Source organism: Eptatretus burgeri, chromosome 11 (assembly GCF_056783735.1).
Source record: "Eptatretus burgeri isolate ZD-2024b chromosome 11, Ebu_testis_v1, whole genome shotgun sequence".
Taxonomy (NCBI): domain Eukaryota; kingdom Metazoa; phylum Chordata; class Myxini; order Myxiniformes; family Myxinidae; genus Eptatretus; species Eptatretus burgeri.
Genome location: NC_140971.1, coordinates 82541268 through 82560006, shown reverse-complemented (window position 1 = coordinate 82560006; position 18739 = coordinate 82541268). Strand labels below are relative to the sequence as shown.

Sequence of the window (18739 nt, the reverse complement as noted above, 5' to 3'; positions counted from 1 at the left end):
TATATATACTGTGTTTGGCCCTACCTCTCAATGGTGAAGGATCACATAAAAAAATGATCGTATCCTGATCCGGATCTTAACCAAAATCTAATCAGTTTTTCCTTGGCACACGCCCAACCTGTCCACAAAATTTCGTCCAAATCCGTCCATAACTGTTTGAGATATCCTGCTCACAGACAAACAGATGGGGGTGGAAAACCTTTGGTGGTGGAGGTAATAATATTGGCAGACCTTACACAATCTTCAGCCACATTCTTCTACAGTCTTCATTCTTCATTTCATTTCAGCCATTCTTCCACAGTCAGTTTGCTCATGCAATGGTGTTGTAATCGTTTTTGTGCCATTATACATTATATTTTTTTAGTCTTTGTCTTATTTTTTAGTCAAATTTTTTTCCTTCCATAATGGGTTGTTCTCTTTTAAATTCAAGGTCCTGAGTTACAGGAGGTTTATTCTAACCTTTTCAACAACACATAATAAATAACAGGGTCTTGACTGACACAAAACATCACACATTGCCCTTAGTTTTGCCTTATTTTTATCTCAAATATTAGTCTTATTTTTTTTTTATTTTTTTGCCTTATTTTAGTATTTGTCTTATATTATTTTTTCGTCTAAATGGTTTAGTTTTATTTTGTGGTCTCATTTTTTTGTCCTTTTCTTAGTTTTAGTCTTATTTTTAAGTCTTAAAATTTTTAGTCTTATTTTTTTATTCCAGAGTTTTTAGTCTTTTTTTTAAAGTTTTCATCTTTTTTTGGTCTAAAAAAATTTTATTCTTATTTTTTAGTTTGTCTTATTTTTTAGTCTAAAATTTTCATCCTTTTTTCTTAGTTTTAGTCTTATTTTTAGTCTAAAAAATTTTGGTCTTATTTTTTAGTCTAAAAATTTTTAGTCTTGTTTTTTAGTCCAAAGTTTTTAGTCTTTTTTTTTAGTTTTCATCTTTTTTTTTTGTCTAAAAATTTTTGGTTTTATTTTTTAGTTTCTCTTATTTTTTAGTCTAAAATTTTTAGTCTTTTTTATAGTTTAGTCTAAATTGCTTTATTTTGCCATACTCGTCACACCCACTCCCTCCGTGGACGGATACTTTTGCAGAACTCGGACTCAACCATGGCAGAGACCCGAATACATCTTATAAATGTTTTATTATTATTATTATTTTATTTTCTGGAAGGAAGTTTTGCATTGTGAGGATTGGCTAAAAAGGAAGTTTACAATGGGCTCAGCATGATGCCCAGAATTTTTTGTTTTTTTAAAGTTGGTAATACGAGCGCATGCTTTGATGGACCAGACTCCTTCCTCCTTGCGTTGAAATTCCTTGCATGGGTCATGGGAGCATTTATATGATTTTATATGTAAAAAAAAATTAATTCCGCTAAACTTACGTAACAAGTACATTACAATTATTTACTTCAGGGAAGGACCTTCCCTGAGCAATATTCGAGATTTCAATGAAGCAAATTTGCAGCAGAACGAGTCCCGTAAAGAAGTAAACAAGTGAAGAACGAATGAGATGATGATTGAAGGAGTAAATATATAAACGAATCAATTGGAGCGTTTTCCTCGTGCTCCGCCTGTGGGCACAATGGGTGGCGACGTCACACGAGCGTAAGAATCTTCATTTAAGATTGTCCTTTAAATTGGCGGTAATAAGTGTTTACGACCTGGCTAAAGGTTATGCAAATTGAACATCGATTAGGAATACGTAAGTGTGACGATATAGGTGCGAGGAGAAAGTGGCCATGTTCGTAAATAACCAATTAATTACTTTTTATTGTGTTTGATCCACAGTTTAGTGGTCGACGTGTTCAGTGTCATACTGTACGTGCCTGTATTCACGATTGGCCTTACAGTAAGGCTCGTCTGGTCCATCATTGACTGTTAACACGTCATTCTTGGTGCGTTTACCTTCCGGATTCCCTTGATCTCTTCAAGGTAATTCGTTTCGAGTCCCGTTGCTGAACATTTTGTTGAATGCGGGTTTCGTGTGTAGGAGGAAGTCTTGTCAATAAAATGAAATCTCATTTCGAGTTTTTATCGGGTTCATACTTGACCTCGATCGAAAAAAAAGGTGAATGGCGTTTCTCGCAGATCTACTCGGATCTCGGTATCATCACTGCGATTGTCCCAACCGTCAAAAGGAATCCGATTTGCTTCTTGGAATCCAATTTAAGTTTTGATTGGAATCGTCTTTCGATCGGGAGAAAATTAGTGTATAGGGATAATATGGAATAGGCAAAGCCGAGAAGCGAACGTAGAATTCTTCTTACATTCGCTTCTTAAAAATATCAAATTAAAGTCTTTTTGCTATGAAAAAATTAATATTACCTCAACATTACCTTCACAACAACTACACCACCTAGAACGGGATCTCATCTGAAAAAATTAATATTACCTCAACATTACCTTTACAACAACAACTACACCGCCTAGAACAGGATCTCATCTAAAAAAATAAATACCACCTCAATATTACCTTCACAACAACTACACCGCCTAGAACAGGATCTCATCTGAAAAAATTAATATTACCTTCACAACAACAACTACACCGCCGAGAACAGGATCTCATCTGAAAAAATTAATATTACCTTCACAACAACAACTACACCGCCGAGAACAGGATCTCATCTGAAAAAATTAATATTACCTCAACATTACCTTCACAACAACTACACCACCTAGAACAGGATCTCATCTGAAAAAATTAATATTACCTCAACATTACCTTCACAACAACAACTACACCGCCGAGAGCAGGATCTCATCTAAAAAAATAAATACCACCTCAATATTACCTTCACAACAACTACACCGCCTAGAACAGGATCTCATCTGAAAAAATTAATATTACCTTCACAACAACAACTACACCGCCGAGAACAGGATCTCATCTGAAAAAATTAATATTACCTTCACAACAACAACTACACCACCTAGAACAGGATCTCATCTGAAAAAATTGATATTACCTCAACATTACCTTCACAACAACAACTACACCACCGAGAGCAGGATCTCATCTAAAAAAATAAATACCACCTCAATATTACCTTCACAACAACAACTACACCGCCTAGAACAGGATCTCATCTAAAAAATAAATACCACCTCAATATTACCTTCACAACAACAACTACACCGCCGAGAACAGGATCTCATCTGAAAAAATTAATATTACCTTCACAACAACAACTACACCGCCGAGAACAGGATCTCATCTGAAAAAATTAATATTACCTCAACATTACCTTCACAACAACAACTACACCGCCTAGAACAGGATCTCCTCTAAAAAAATAAATACCACCTCAATATTACCTTCACAACAACAACTACACCACCTAGAACAGGATCTCATCTAAAAAAATAAATATGACCTCAACATTACCTTCACAACTACACCACCTAGAACAGGATCTCATCTGAAAAAATTAATATTACCTTCACAACAACAACTACACCGCCTAGAACAGGATCTCATCTGAAAAAATTAATATTACCTCAACATTACCTTCACAACAACTACACCGCCTAGAACAGGATCTCATCTGAAAAAATTAATATTACCTTCACAACAACAACTACACCGCCGAGAACAGGATCTCATCTGAAAAAATTAATATTACCTCAACATTACCTTCACAACAACAACTACACCGCCTAGAACAGGATCACCTCTAAAAAAATAAATACCACCTCAACATTACCTTCACAACAACAACTACACCACCTAGAACAGGATCTCATCTAAAAAAATAAATATGACCTCAACATTACCTTCACAACTACACCACCTAGAACAGGATCTCATCTGAAAAAAATTAATATTACCTTCACAACAACAACTACACCGCCTAGAACAGGATCTCATCTGAAAAAATTAATATTACCTCAACATTACCTTCACAACAACTACACCGCCTAGAACAGGATCTCATCTGAAAAAATTAATATTACCTTCACAACAACAACTACACCGCCGAGAACAGGATCTCATCTGAAAAAATTAATATTACCTCAACATTACCTTCACAACAACAACTACACCGCCTAGAACAGGATCACCTCTAAAAAAATAAATACCACCTCAACATTACCTTCACAACAACTACACCGCCTAGAACAGGATCTCATCTGAAAAAATTAATATTACCTTCACAACAACAACTACACCACCTAGAACAGGATCTCCTCTAAAAAAATAAATACCACCTCAACATTACCTTCACAACAACTACACCGCCGTGAACAGGATCTCATCTGAAAAAATAAATATTACCTTCACAACAACAACAACTACACTGCCGAGAACAGGATCTCATCTAAAAAAATTAATATTACCTCAACATTACCTTCACAACAACAACTACACCGCCTAGAACAGGATCACCTCTAAAAAAATAAATACCACCTCAACATTACCTTCACAACAACTACACCGCCTAGAACAGGATCTCATCTGAAAAAATTAATATTACCTTCACAACAACAACTACACCGCCTAGAACAGGATCTCATCTGAAAAAAAGAAATACTAGAAGTGAACGTAGAATTCTTCTTACATTCGCTTCTGACTTTACCCATAACTTGTTGACAACTGTATACGCAATTTCCGGTTACTTCGGCCTGGATTCGGGATCAGCGATCAAATAACGTAAATCATGATTAAAAATTATTTTTTGATGATGCGGGAGATATCTTTATTAAAATCAGTGAAATATTAAAATCAGTAAAAAAAAAAAAATCAATATATACCATGTCTGATATTATTTGGGTCTTTCATGTCTCCGACGATGCCTTTATCTCCCGGCATGCATCATTCCCCATGACAAAAACCGGAAACAAAAAAAAACCAGAAAAAAAAAAAACGGAAGCGAAAGGGTCATAGCCAACCACACGGATTCACAATTGCCTGGGTATTGTGTTGTTTTTGTTGTTTCCTATGCTCTCATGTTAAGTTATTTAATTATCTCTCATGTTAAGTTTCCTATTCTCTCATGGCGTTCAGTAATATTCACAAGATAGAAATAAAACCCAATCATGTTTATACACCGCACAGCATTTAAAAACAACGGGAAGCAAAAGGTCATATCCAACGACACGGATTCCAAATAGCCAGGGGTATTGTGTTGTTGTTTCCTATTCTCTCATGTGCACGCATTAAGTATGAAGCTCACTACGTTCGCTAATATTTGGATCATTTTTTCAATCAAAAACGCATTAACGTTTGCTTCTGTAGAAATGGAACGGTGGATTACAGTCGAATTTCCTTTTTCAATGATTGAATGATCAGGTGTATAATCGTATAAACTTGTTCAAATATAGGAATGTTTAATCAACCACCTCATTCTTCCATGGGTTCCTCATACTTGCCTTTTCCTTTCTCTCCCCCTTAGTCCTTTTCTCTGGCCTTCCCCTTCTCTCTCTCCCCTCCCACTCTCCCATTGCCCTCTAACTGCTCTCCAATCACTCTCCTTTCTCTATTCTCAATGCAAGCTGTTGCCCCCAGTGTATACATCTATCTATAATTCCAGGTGTGTGTGTGTGTGTGTGTGTGTGTGTGTGTGTGTGTGTGTGTGTGTGTGTGTGTGTGTGTGTGTGTGTGTGTGTGTGTGTGTGTGTGTGTGTGTGTGTGTGTGTGACCGCTGTTTCTCGACAACCACTGGTCCGATGTAATTGAAACTTGCCAGGTATATTGCTGGGGACCTGAGGATGTGCCTTTTTAAGGTTTGATATTAATCGGACAAGTGCTTCCCAAGTTATGGCCATTTATTTACCAACCAATGACAGGACACGTTGCTGCGGCCATTTATTTACCAACCAATGACAGGACACGTTGCTGCGTAGGCGTGGCCGATGGGGAAGAGAACCTCAGCCGCGTTCGCCATTACAGGTTTCTCTTCTCTTCTCTTCGTGTTTTTCCTTGCGAAAAGGCACCATGTCTGATATTATTTGGGTCTTTCATGTCTCCGACGATGCCTTTATCTCCCGGCATGCATCATTCCCCATGACAAAAACCGGAAACAAAAAAAAACCAGAAACAAAAAAAAAAAAACGGAAGCAAAAGGGTCATAGCCAACCACACGGATTCACAATTGCCAGGGTATTGTGTTGTTTTTGTTGTTTCCTATTCTCTCATGTTAAGTTATTTAAGTATCTCTCATGTTAAGTTTCCTATTCTCTCATGGCGTTAAGTAATATTCACAAGATAGAAATAAAACCCAATCGTGTTTATACACCGCACAGCATTTAAAAACAACCGGAAGCAAAAGGTCATATCCAACGACACGGATTCCAAATAGCCAGGGGTATTGTGTTGTTGTTTCCTATTCTCTCATGTGCACGCGTTAAGTATGAAGCTCACTACGTTCGCTAATATTTGGATCATTTTTTCAATCAAAAATGCATTAACGTTTGCTTCTGTAGAAATGGAACGGTGGATTACAGTCGAATTTCCTTTTTCAATGATTGAATGATCAGGTGTATAATCGTATAAACTTGTTCAAATATAGGAATGTTTAATCAACCACCTCATTCTTCCATGGGTTCCTCATACTTGCCTTTTCCTTTCTCTCCCCCTTAGTCCTTTTCTCTGGCCTTCCCCTTCTCTCTCTCCCCTCCCACTCTCCCATTGCCCTCTAACTGCTCTCCAATCACCCTCCTTTCTCTATTCTCAATGCAAGCTGTTGCCCCCAGTGTATACATCTATCTATAATTCCAGCTGTGTGTGTGTGTGTGTGTGTGTGTGTGTGTGTGTGTGTGTGTGTGTGTGTGTGTGTGTGTGTGTGTGTGTGTGTGTGTGTGTGTGTGTGTGTGTGTGTGTGTGTGTGACCGCTGTTTCTCGACAACCACTGGTCCGATGTAATTGAAACTTGCCAGGTATATTGCTGGGGACCTGAGGATGTGCCTTTTTAAGGTTTGATATTAATCGGACAAGTGCTTCCCAAGTTATGGCCATTTATTTACCAACCAATGACAGGACACGTTGCTGCGGCCATTTATTTACCAACCAATGACAGGACACGTTGCTGCGTAGGCGTGGCCGATGGGGAAGAGAACCTCAGCCGCGTTCGCCATTACAAGTTTCTCTTCTCTTCTCTTCGTGTTTTTCCTTGCGAAAAGGCAAAATACGTTGGCGCTAATTGAATAATTGGCCATTAAAACGAATAATTTATCAAAACGTTGGCAGATCCAGCAGCCTCCGCATTCTTGCCCTGGACGAGGAAATGAAGAAGCGCCGTTTCTTCAGCAATGTTGTTTATGAAGAGGTGCTAACGAGATTAAGGTGTGTACAATGTACATGGAGACAATTTTTATTATTATTTATTTATTGAAGAAAAATTGTTCCAAAAATAATTTATCAAAAAAAGTGCACAACTTTTTTTTGTTTCCAATTGTCAAAACGGTGTGGCCTTTGGAAGTGTTAAGGAATTCAGCTCCACTCAACATGCTTGTCAACGAAACACATCTCAATTTTGTGGAATGCTTTGCAAACTATTTTTTTAAGCTATTTTCAAACTAAAACAATTTGAACATGGAATACCTAATGACACTGTACTTTCAGGTCTCCCACAAATCCTACCCTGTCGCCTCACCGTGGCATAGGAGTGGCAATGGTCAATGGCAGCGATGTCATGGCTAGCGAAGACAGGGAGGTAAACTTGATTTTAATTTGGATTTTAATTAACTCTGTGTGTGTAAGTATCACAGCAGTTGTTACTTCAATGAAAGTGATAACACGTACGTAGGGCGCACACATACGGACACGCACCTACAGGCCCGCACTAGTTCTAATAATTTCTCGATTTCTTATGCGCATTTTAGATAAACACAATGCCCCAATCCAGTCGTCGTTTACGAGAGCGAAGGAACGGCCTGTATGGTTGTTTGAAAGTTTTTGGTTTTTTTTTGCACGTACGGGCACGCGAGAGCGAAGGAACGGCCTGTGTGGTTGTTGTTTCTGGCACGCGGTTTGAATTTTTTTTTGTACGTACGGCCACGCACGTATGGCTACACAGTACGGGCACGCACGTACGGCCATGCCCGTACAGGCACGCACGTAGGGCACGCGAGAGCGAAGGATTGTTTCTGGCAAGTGGTTTTAAAGTATATATATATATATATATATATATATATATATATATATATATATATATATATATATATATATATATATATATATATTTTTTTTTTTTTTTTTTTTTTTTTTTTTGCACGTACGGCCACGCATGTACGGGCACGTGAGAGCGAAGGAATGGCCTGAGTGGTTGTTGTTTCTGGCATGCGGTTTGAAATTCTTTTTTTGTTTTTTTTGGTTTGCACATACGGCCACGCACGTACGGGCATGCACCTACGGGCATGCACTCGCCTATCTATAATTCCAGGTGTGTGTGTGTGTGTGTGTGTGTGTGTGTGTGTGTGTGTGTGTGTGTGTGTGTGTGTGTGTGTGTGTGTGTGTGTGTGTGTGTGTGTGTGTGTGTGTGTGTGTGTGTGTGTGAGAGACAGAGACACAGAGACACAGAGACACAGAGACACAGAGACACCGAGACACCGAGACACCGAGACACCGAGACACCGAGACACCGAGACACCGAGACACCGAGACACCGAGACACCGAGACACCGAGACACCGAGACACCGAGACACCGAGAGACAGAGACAGACACCGCTGTTTCTCGACAAACACTGGGCCGATCTAATTGAAACGTGCCAGGTATGTTGCTGTGGACCTGAGTATGTGCCTTTTCAAGGTTTGAGATTAATCAGACAAGTGGTTCCCAAGTTATGGCCAAGTTAGAGCGTGTTCCCCATTACAGGTTACAACATACTGACTTCCAGATAGTGATGACTTACTGTATCTATCCATAATTTCTCGATTCTTGTGCACATTTATAGATAAGCACAATGCCCCAACCCAGTCGTCGTTTACGAGAGTGAAGGAACGGACTGTGTGGTTGTTGTTTGTTGTTTCTGGCAACAACAGGGAGGATAGGTTTGAAATTTTTTTTTTGTTTTTTTTTGCACGTACCGCCACGCACGTACGGTCATGCAGGTAAGGCCATGCACGTACGGGCACGCACTGGTAATAAATAAATGATCCCAAGGCTTGTGTTTACTTTTAGTTTTTTGCTTTGGTATGAGCCAAACGGCTGACATAATCATAATATAATGGGCGTAAGCCTGGAACTTCTAACACACTTTTCTCCAAACATATTCTGTTTGTACTTCCGAAATCTTCATTATGTGTTCCATGTATTTACGCAGGTGAGAGCGGGTTCAAAAAAAATCGAATATGGATATAATTTTCAGAGGGAATCGATGACGTCACAATCAGCAGCGTTTGACGGCAAACTGACGGCCGGGTCCCAGACGACATGCTTTACCTAACTAAGTCCATGAGTTCAGGACGTTTGTTCAACTCAGCATTTTTATCCTGCCATGTTGTTAATCTGTTGATGGAGGTAATATAGAAACGATGAATATATCAAATCGTTCGTGTTACTCATCCGGCACGATGTGTCAAGGCCAACAATCTAAAGCGACCGGTCTCAAACACTACCATGGGCACGCAGAAACGTCACCAATATGAACTGAGCTGTTGAATGCGGCGCAAAACATCCAAAGAAACTACCGTAACCGAGTATTGTGATCCGTCCTGTCCCCCATACCTGTTGTAGATGGGTATCTGCTAGTTGTACTAAAAGATGCAATTTGGTGTTTGTCTGTCTGTGTCTGAATGTGATACATTCGGTCGTTGTTTCTCGAATCGCAACCAAACTTGACAGGAGGACTAAGGGTCACACGATGGAGGTTGTAGCAACTTCATTTGCCCCCCCCTCCCCAAAGTGGTTTTCTGCTTTTGGTGAAATCCTTGTTAAGCTTTTGGGGTTTAAGTTTGTCTGTTACATTCTGATCCGTTCAGTGTGCCAGCTCTTCCATGAGCCCCGACTATGTATACAAAAAAGTGGATCGATTATAGCTTATTATTGCATGTTTTTTTCCAAGGGCACTTCTCATAAAAGTAATAACACTAATAATGATAGCTTAATATTAATGTTATTACAAAACAATATGAATACTAATAAGCAATCCTCCCCAAAGGGGGTATTCCTCCTTGGACACACACAGTACTAACGTATATAAATAGCTTATCATGGCGTTTCGTGGAGCACCCCCAACCGGAAGTAAAAATATGACAAACACACAAACGTGTATGATTACCTTTTTAAACTGTTGCTACTTCTGTTTTACACTAAACTGAAGGGGACGAAAACCGACCTTCTTGAAGCATTACATGCTTAGCACATCCTCCACAGACTAACGGACCAAAGCCTAGAACCACTGTAATCTATAGACCGGGGAGAGGATAATAACACGACCCTTCCATGGTAACAGGTGTATCAGTTGTTCTAAACATACCATTCGGTCTTTGGGATCCATATGTTTCTCGTGATGATGGTGTGCAGTACTTGAAATACAATCGGCAGTTGGCCGACAGGCAATGAGCCCCCATTTATTTATGTATTTATTTATTTTTTAGTTTGAAGAGCCTCTTTTTTGGGGGTGGGGGGGTTAGGCTGATAGCTTGTTTGACATCATTAATCTAAATACATATTTTCAAGTGTTTGTGTGTGTGTGTTTTTTTTTTTTTCACAGTCAAGCTGCAGCACCTCGAGGCTCAAAAATTTGGGTGTGGGTACGTCAGAATCTGGACAGGGTTTTAAGCTACCACAGGGTGGCCTTGACGTCCATTTTGAGGCCACCAAATGGCGTTATCAAGTGTATGTTGGGATGTGTGGTCAGGCAGTGCTGCTGCCGGTCTGCAAGCAACAGGTAACCATCATGAGGCCAATAATCCCACAGTTTTTCAATGTCCAACACGTCCCGAAACCACCGCCAGGAAAGGCAGCTGGGTAGCATTGGGTATCCCCTCCCCACCATCCACCCCCACCCCAGTCAGGCAGCCCTGGGTAGCCCCTGCTAGTTGTGTATAATTGTCCAGTTGACCTTTTTTCAATATAGTGGTCCGTTTAATAGTGAGAAAAAGAGATGAAAATTCCATGGCTATCACACCCCCATCATTTTCATCGTTGCCAACATTGAGAGAAGGAAAACAGGTAGGATAGGATGGAAAGGATCTGTGGTGCAAGGGAACGGAGTGACCGAGTGGGTGAGTGGTGGCGATTAGGGTTAGTTACATTATTTTGTGAAAGTGGGATTTTTCACTATTATTGGGAAATAAAATCGGTAAGCTGTTCAAGTATACAAACAAACAAACAGTATTGTTCAAGTATACCGCCAAAAGCGGTAGAGTTGACAACTATGCTTTTTGCTTCAACATTGCATATGACTTGATCCCTGCATTATTCTGGGAATTGTCATGAATAACAGTTGCAAAAACATCTGTCCTCTGTTAGAAACTGGAATTTATCCAATATTTTACATTTTCAAGCGTAATCAAAAGTATTCTACGTGTTTAACCAGGGATGGTGGTAGGATCAGATGGTTTGTGGTGTGGCTTGGTTATTACTCACATGGGCACAAAGACCTGTTTCCTGAAAGTTCCTGGTAATCCCCGTCAGAAATCAAAAGTTTCCATGTTTGAAAATGAAATGAGCAAGGAACAGAATCGACTGATTACAAGTTTTGTTTTAGAACGGAGCATAAATCTCTTACATGTTACACCTTCCCTTTCACCGATCTTTCTTTGTTACAGCTGTTACATATGTTTTATTTTTTACATAGCTATTTTTTTTTGAAAAGGTGAAAACGTTTAAAAACAAGCTCAAATGAGCTAAGATCCTCGTCCTCTTAATGATGACGCCATAACGACGAATATGACGTCATTGTGATGTATCAGGTTTGCGATAAATTATCTGTGCTAATGCCCGGCTTGATTCCCGCAAACAAAATTCAAACAGCTTGCCTAGTTTCGGAGATAATGGTATAAGCGATTTCCATTTGCGGCGATATTATGATGTCAACTTTTTTTCTCGGAAGAATTTCCAAAATCGGAGATGGTTACTGCCTGCGTGTGGGCTTTCTGCATATAGTCCATTTGCCGTTATTATGTGTTCCATTGTCAACCTTGTTGATGTGGAAAGTGTATGGTTTTATGATTGTTTTGGACTAACATGGGTCCATTAATAAAATTCAGGTTGGTTGCCAGGGTGGCCACCTTGGGGAACTCCTGTAATTTGCATAAATCCAAGATGGCCGCTACAGGTCAGACGATGGGGCTAAGTTTTTAATCGGTCAACATATAATCCTGTGTAATACTTCTTTTCCATATGATTTTGACATGAGGAATCCAATTTTGGGGTTATTTTTTTACGTTCAGGAATAAAATCGGTAAGAGGTTCACATGAAATCTTCTTCTTCTTCTTCTTTCGGCTGCTCCCTTTTAGGGGTCGCCACAGCGGATCATCCGTATGATCCACATACTGATTTGGCACATGTTTTATGCCGGATGCCCTTCCTGACGCAACCCTGGTCGCCTCTTACGACACAGGGATATGGTACACCTATTTTAACCGGGGTATACACCGGCCCAGGTCACTGGTACTCATTTCGCCGACCTCGGAAGGATGACAGGCTGAGTCAACCCCCTGGTGTATTAATTCAGTGGCCCAACGGGGCTTGAACTCAGGACCTTTTGGATCCCAAGCCACTGCCCTAACCACTGCGCCAACACCAGGCTCCGAGGTTCACATGAAATGTCCATGACTATTTTCTGCTGAAAATTATGCAACACCAATGCAAAAGTGAAGTCATGAATGGTTCAGAACAGTATGTTGATAATAATCAGAAAGCATACACATTGTCATGTCATCATATTGGACATCTTAGGAACAGAGGACATAGAGCCGAGTGGACAACTTACGTATTGTTCATTCCCATTCATTGTACTCGTCCTCTTCGGTATCCTCGTCTCTTTCCAGTTCTGCTTCGACACTCCCTTGTTCCACTTCACTTTCACTGTCCTCCACAGTCTTGTGTGGGTTGAAGCACTTGTCACTGCAACCACAAGTGCAGTATAGCGTGCAGGAGATCTTTGTATGGTGACAACTGCAACTTGCAGTACTGCAGGCCTTCCCCTCTGCTTTGCATCCACACCGCACAACATCCATGAGGTCCAAAGGGGCTGGTGGAGAAGCAGAAATTGCTGGCACTGGGATTCCATCTCTGATGTCCCATCCATATTTTGCAATGTCAAGTTCAGGTGGGGCCTGCTGATCCGCTGATTTTGCAAGTACCGTCTGTAGATGTGCACGCAAAATATGTAGGAAGAGATTGATCTCAGTTGGAGGTAATGCCATGAGCTTAAGGGGCTTGCCAGACTTCCTTGTGTACATATAGTACCTCATCTCACTCATCGTGGTACCTTCTGGCTGACCATACAGGGCACAGAAGAATGTCCGCCCTGCTTCCATGAGCTGTTCATGGCTTGCGTTCAGCTCGCCAAGTGCGGAGTACAAACCAGGGAAGTTGCCAGCTCTCGGTGTCTTCAGGGCTGACACTTTGCCCTTGCTGTATGGGTATGACGTGGTATCTGAGCCAGTGATGTAGTGCATTCCCAAAAGCTGCAGACACTTGGGGCCAAGCTGGTCACAGGTGGTGTTGATATCCCAAATTGCTCCATCCCACCTTTCCATCTGCACTGTGGCCTGGATGTTGCGCTGGTAAACCCAGTAAACCATCAATACAAAAACATCAGTGTCATCAGAGAGGATACGTATCACTCTTGCATTACATTCAGCAGCCATGAGCAGGTGTGAGATCATTGTAATGTCTGCTTCATCATGGTTGAACGCACCATGGCTACGGCTCTCCACAGTAACTCCTTCACCAAAGTTATAGGTACTCAAAACCTTGGACAGCTGCAACTTGTTCTGCTTGTTTTTCAGGATAGCATCTCGACTAGGCAGGGGTGTGTTTATTGTGAGGTCATAGTTGATGGAACCAATGCCAGCACGCCTCACTCGTTCATGGTCCTTTGCAGAAACATCATAATATTTGTCAAGGACCAAGATCTTCTGACCAGCAATGGTAGACAGCCTTGTCTTGATGGACTCAACTAAGACTGACACAGTTCCCCTGAAAGGCCAGACAATATGATAGAGAAGTTGGCTCGTGTCAACAATGGTAACATCTGGTTGCAGAGGCTGTTGTGCCTGAACACAGAGTTTGTGTGCCAGTGGTGCTTTGTTGCCTTTCCTTAAGCACCCATATTCATCAATCAGTGAGGGGGGTACTGCGCAGAGCTCAAACTGGAAGATAGGTCCTAGCTCCATTTGTCTTTGCTGTCCAATAGTCAGCAGCCTGAGGAAGATGGTTTCTAGATCATAGATCATCTTGTCCCCAATTTTCACTCCTTTCTGTAAGTGCTCCATTGTCTTGATGGGGCATGCGATGGTTGCATGGAATCCACCTGGAAGGGATGCATGGAACTCTGCAACAATTTTCTGACCAATAACCACGGAATCCTCAACATTCACTTCAGCTTCTCGGGGAGCAATTTGACCATTGGCAATGCTGTACAGATGTGGTGAGTGATTCTCAAGAGGATGAGACACATTCGACAATTCAAGTAAAATCTGGCGTCTATCATCTGCATCAAGTTCTCTCCTCTTCTTCCCCTCCTCCTTGTGACGTGGTCCGATTCTTGTGTCCTTTTCTCTCACTTGGTCTTCATTGTCCTTGTTTGAGGAGTCAGGGTAGATGTGCTCCATTGTATCTGAGATGTAGGCAGTGACAGGAAAGGAATCGATCCACTCTGCTACCATCTCTGGAGAAAGAGTCATACCCTTGAGGCCACCCTTGCCAATTCTAATAGCAGTTTGTTCACCGAACTGATCAGAGCTCACACCATTCCAAATGCCTTCCTGGTGACGACACACAAAAGCACCTGATATGAGCTCTGACTTGGCATCTGGTGGCAGCAGATAGCGCATCTCCAGAAGGTGATGGGTGATGTAACGGGCATAGTGATGGTGACCAGCAACAATAAAGTAGGAAAGCATGCGTTCAAGTGTTAGCTGTTGCAGCAGGAAGTCTGCCTCCCTCTCTCTACGCAGAAGTTGATGAACAAGCAGAGTAGGCTTGATGAAGTTATCAACCCAGTGCTTCCCAGTTGGGTGCTGTCTGCATGTCTCAAGGTAGCTGCACAACTCCTGGAATGTCTTGGGGCCGGTGGTGAGGAAGGAAATGAGAAGGGCAGTCAAAACCATCCGGAAGGCTCTCATTGATCGAACCCAGGACTTGCCACTCATGATTCCTGCCAGGCCCCCGAATGCTGAACTGATGAGAGTCTCAACACCAGACCCACGCATGAGTTTGCCAATACAACCACAGAAGGACTGCACAGTGTGCATTATCCCAGACCTCAGAATCACATTTTTTAAAGCGATCAACGTCATGCCACTTGATTTGGCATGCCACCATGTAGAGTTGGAGATCCACAGAGATGTGGACATAAGTAATTCCCATTTCAGTCAATGACTTCTGAAGATACTCCAGTGAAGAACAAAACAATGAATTAGTAACTCGCATTAATGTCGTATGTGAGCGTCCAGTTGTCAGAATAGTGACCTTGTTGTAATTCAAAATGTATCTCATACGGCAAACAATTGCCAGGAACTCGAACATTGACCTCAAATTTACTTCTAATCACAAAAATAAGGTTAAATATCGATTCCTAGTGCCAAAATTATATGGAAAAGATGTCTCATGTGTAATTTTAAGTTCATTACCTAAAAAGTTATATTTTCAGCCCGGTCGATGACGGCCATCTTGTATTTGTGCAAAAATAACAGATTTCCCCATGGTTGCCATCCGGGCAACCAAGCTTAATTTTGTCTATGCATGCCTGTGAACAAGAAACCACCATAAAACCATACTCTTTTGAGGACAACAAGGTTACTTCTCTGGCAAATGGACGAATATACAAGGCAAGTTTCACGAAGATCCGATGAAAAATCTGGGTTGTGAAACAAAAAATGTCAAAAAATAGGAATCACGTCATAAAAATTGATATGACGTCATAGTGATGTATCATACGTGCGGTAATTCATCTCTGCTAATGCCCTGTTCTATTCCCGCAAACAGAATTCAAAAAGCTTGCCCAGTTTCGGAGATCATTTTTTAGGCGATTTCCATTTGCGGAGATATTTTGACGTCATAACTTTTTTTATGGGAGGAATTTTCAAAATCGGAGATGGTTACTGTCTGCGTGGGGTATTTTTACATGTATATGGCAAGTTTCAGGAAGTTTCGATGAAAACTGTAGGCTGTGAAACAAAAAAGTCCACAAGAAGAAGATGAAGAACAACAACGTGAGTAACACTTCGAGATCCTCCACGAGGATGTAAAAACATCAGTTTGACAAGTAACAGGTCTGGCCTGGTTTCCAGAAGGAAGTCATTCAATTTTTGTCTCAGAAAGGAGTTTCAAGAACAACTTTCTCAATTTATTTTGCCTGACCAGTAAAAACGAGCATTCCTTCGAGATTAGCATTGTTACGGAGATGGCTTGAGGGGTAAATGTGGAATAGATATTATCATTGTTATTTCATAGTGCATTTCAGAACAAGTGCCATCGAATGAATGTAATTAACGAGAGTATCGAATGGGGTGTTTTGAAAACTCTGTCCTTCCCTGCCTAGTTGTTTGTGTCTAAGCCCCATCTTTCCCCTCCAGACGCTGCAACATTCCCTGTGTAAATCTGTCTGTGTGTTTTCCCATTAAGCAGAACTGAGAAATGTCACGGTGCGATCTGATAACTCCCTGCCACGTGGCAGAAGTGAAGCCTCATCCACAATATTAGGTACAGCTTTGGTCACCACATCTGCTTCAGGACATGGCTGCCATAACGAGGATACAGCATCGAGCTTTTAGATTGATTCCAGGGTGAGCTTGATTAAGCTATGAGGAACATTTGAAAGAGACAGGGTGTCTTGCATTAGAAAGGAGGTGATTATGAGGAATCTTATTGAGATGTTTAAGCTGATGAAGGGTGTGGACAAGTTAGGTGTGGTGGAGGTGTTCAGCAGAGTAGACAGTGTTAGGAGTTAGGACCAGGGGCCACAGCCTAAGGATAAAGAAGATGGAAGTTAGGACAGTTTTAAGGTAGGGGTCTTTCAGTTGGAGGGTGGTTAATACATGGAATGGTCTCCCAGGATAGGTAGTGGCAGCAGATGGGATGGATAGGTCTAAATGGGATTTAAAGATAGGTACCTGGATTCCGAGGCAGGCGACCACCTCAGACGCAACACTTGGGGGGGGGGAGGGTGCGCCGGCTGCTGGGCTTGCTGTGCAACTGCTACAAAGTTATACTGTAGAAAAGGAAACATTTACGCACCACTTGGCCCATAATGCCTGCACTACACCAACACCAGATTCAAGAAATCTGTCAAGCTGACAACTTGATTTAGTCGTGGGGATGAGAAACGTGTGGCAGGCTCAGGGATATCACCAGGGTGTGAAAAATTGCATAAATCTTTTTTAGAGGGGAGGGGGAGGAGGGTGAAGGTGGTTTTAAAGTGAAGAATATACAGTGACGACACACTATCCCTCAAGACCCTCTCACAGACATCACAATCACCCATCCATACTCAAACTACCGACAAGCCCTGCCAATATCCCTGTACCCCTCTAACGCCAATGTTTCTTGGTACCCTATCTAATTCAAATTTAAGCTTATCTACTCTTTCTGCTGCCACTACCTTTACAGGGAGATCATTCCATCCATTAACTACTCTCTGAGTGAAGGACCCCTACCTTGCTCCCATCTTCACTCTCAGGCTATGGTCCCTGGTCAAATCACTGTCAATTCTGCTGAAGATCTCCTCTGAACATTTTTTTTCTCCTCATAAGCTACCCTCCCCAAGGGGGTATTTCCTTCATTATCTTTAATATCTCTATTATATCCTCCCATAATCACCTCCTTTCTATTGTATAAATCCCTGTCTCCTTCAGCCTGGAATTCCCTTTGCCTCTGAAACGATTCCCACTGCTTTCTTAATTCAAAACCTCCTCCCTTCACCATTCTTGTCACTATAGGTTGATATCTATCGCGATACTGATAAATTATATCCCATTTCCCAATCTTGGGAGAATACCAGAAAAATAAACTCGGTACCTCACTACCCTTTGCTTTCAATAACTTAACCAATATCCTGTGCCTATTTTAAAAATCCTCCGAGTAAACTTTCCCAAAAGCATTTGTCCAGAGGTGTACCATAACTAATGTCTTCCTGGGGTGACCCGATACGATGGAATTTAACGTTCCTTCGATGTCCATAACTCCTGCTACTTCAAAACTACACACAATTCTGTCTACACTCCTTCCTGAAGAATGGCAAATCTACATGTTTAATCGTTTAATCTCCAACAAAGCTTCCTGACTTCATTCCTACCTATCTGTATTGCTGCAACATCACCCCTTCCTGCACTCGCGACACCCACACCACTGCCTACCCTCGCTACAACCTCATAAGGTATTCAAAATTGAGCAAATGGAGAGGGGGTGCTGAAGACGCCCCTTGCTTGGGGAATCATTTGATCTATGGTTGGCCCTGCCTGGATGTGTTAGAGATAGAGTATGGGGATATTGGCTTGTATGGATGGTAGGTAGCTTTTATGTGGATGGATGACATTACTAGGGTTGTTACAGCACAGGCATGATGGGCCAAATGACCTCCTCCTGTGCCGAAGTTCTTTGTGTGTGATTGGTAAAGTA

At 41.4% G+C, this 18739-nt stretch overlaps 1 protein-coding gene across 8 annotated transcripts in view; it reads left to right on the top strand.

Moving 5' to 3' along the window:
* Positions 1-1458: 1458 nt before the first annotated feature.
* LOC147017495 ((Lyso)-N-acylphosphatidylethanolamine lipase-like) overlaps positions 1459-18739 on the top strand; it is a 179648-nt gene continuing 162367 nt past the window's right edge. The window contains exons 1-2 of one of the 8 annotated variants that reach the window (XM_085847202.1): positions 1482-1605; positions 1789-1932. Coding sequence is in view for 3 of the 8 variants with exons in the window: in XM_085847198.1 (XP_085703324.1) it covers positions 10785-10834 (50 nt within the window). In the remaining 5 variants the exon portion in view is untranslated. Of the gene's footprint in view, positions 1606-1681; positions 1703-1788; positions 1933-7564; positions 7656-8491; positions 8715-10769; positions 10835-18739 lie in introns of those variants that run through there. The other 7 variants (XM_085847204.1, XM_085847199.1, XM_085847200.1 and 4 more) reach the window with 7 other exon arrangements.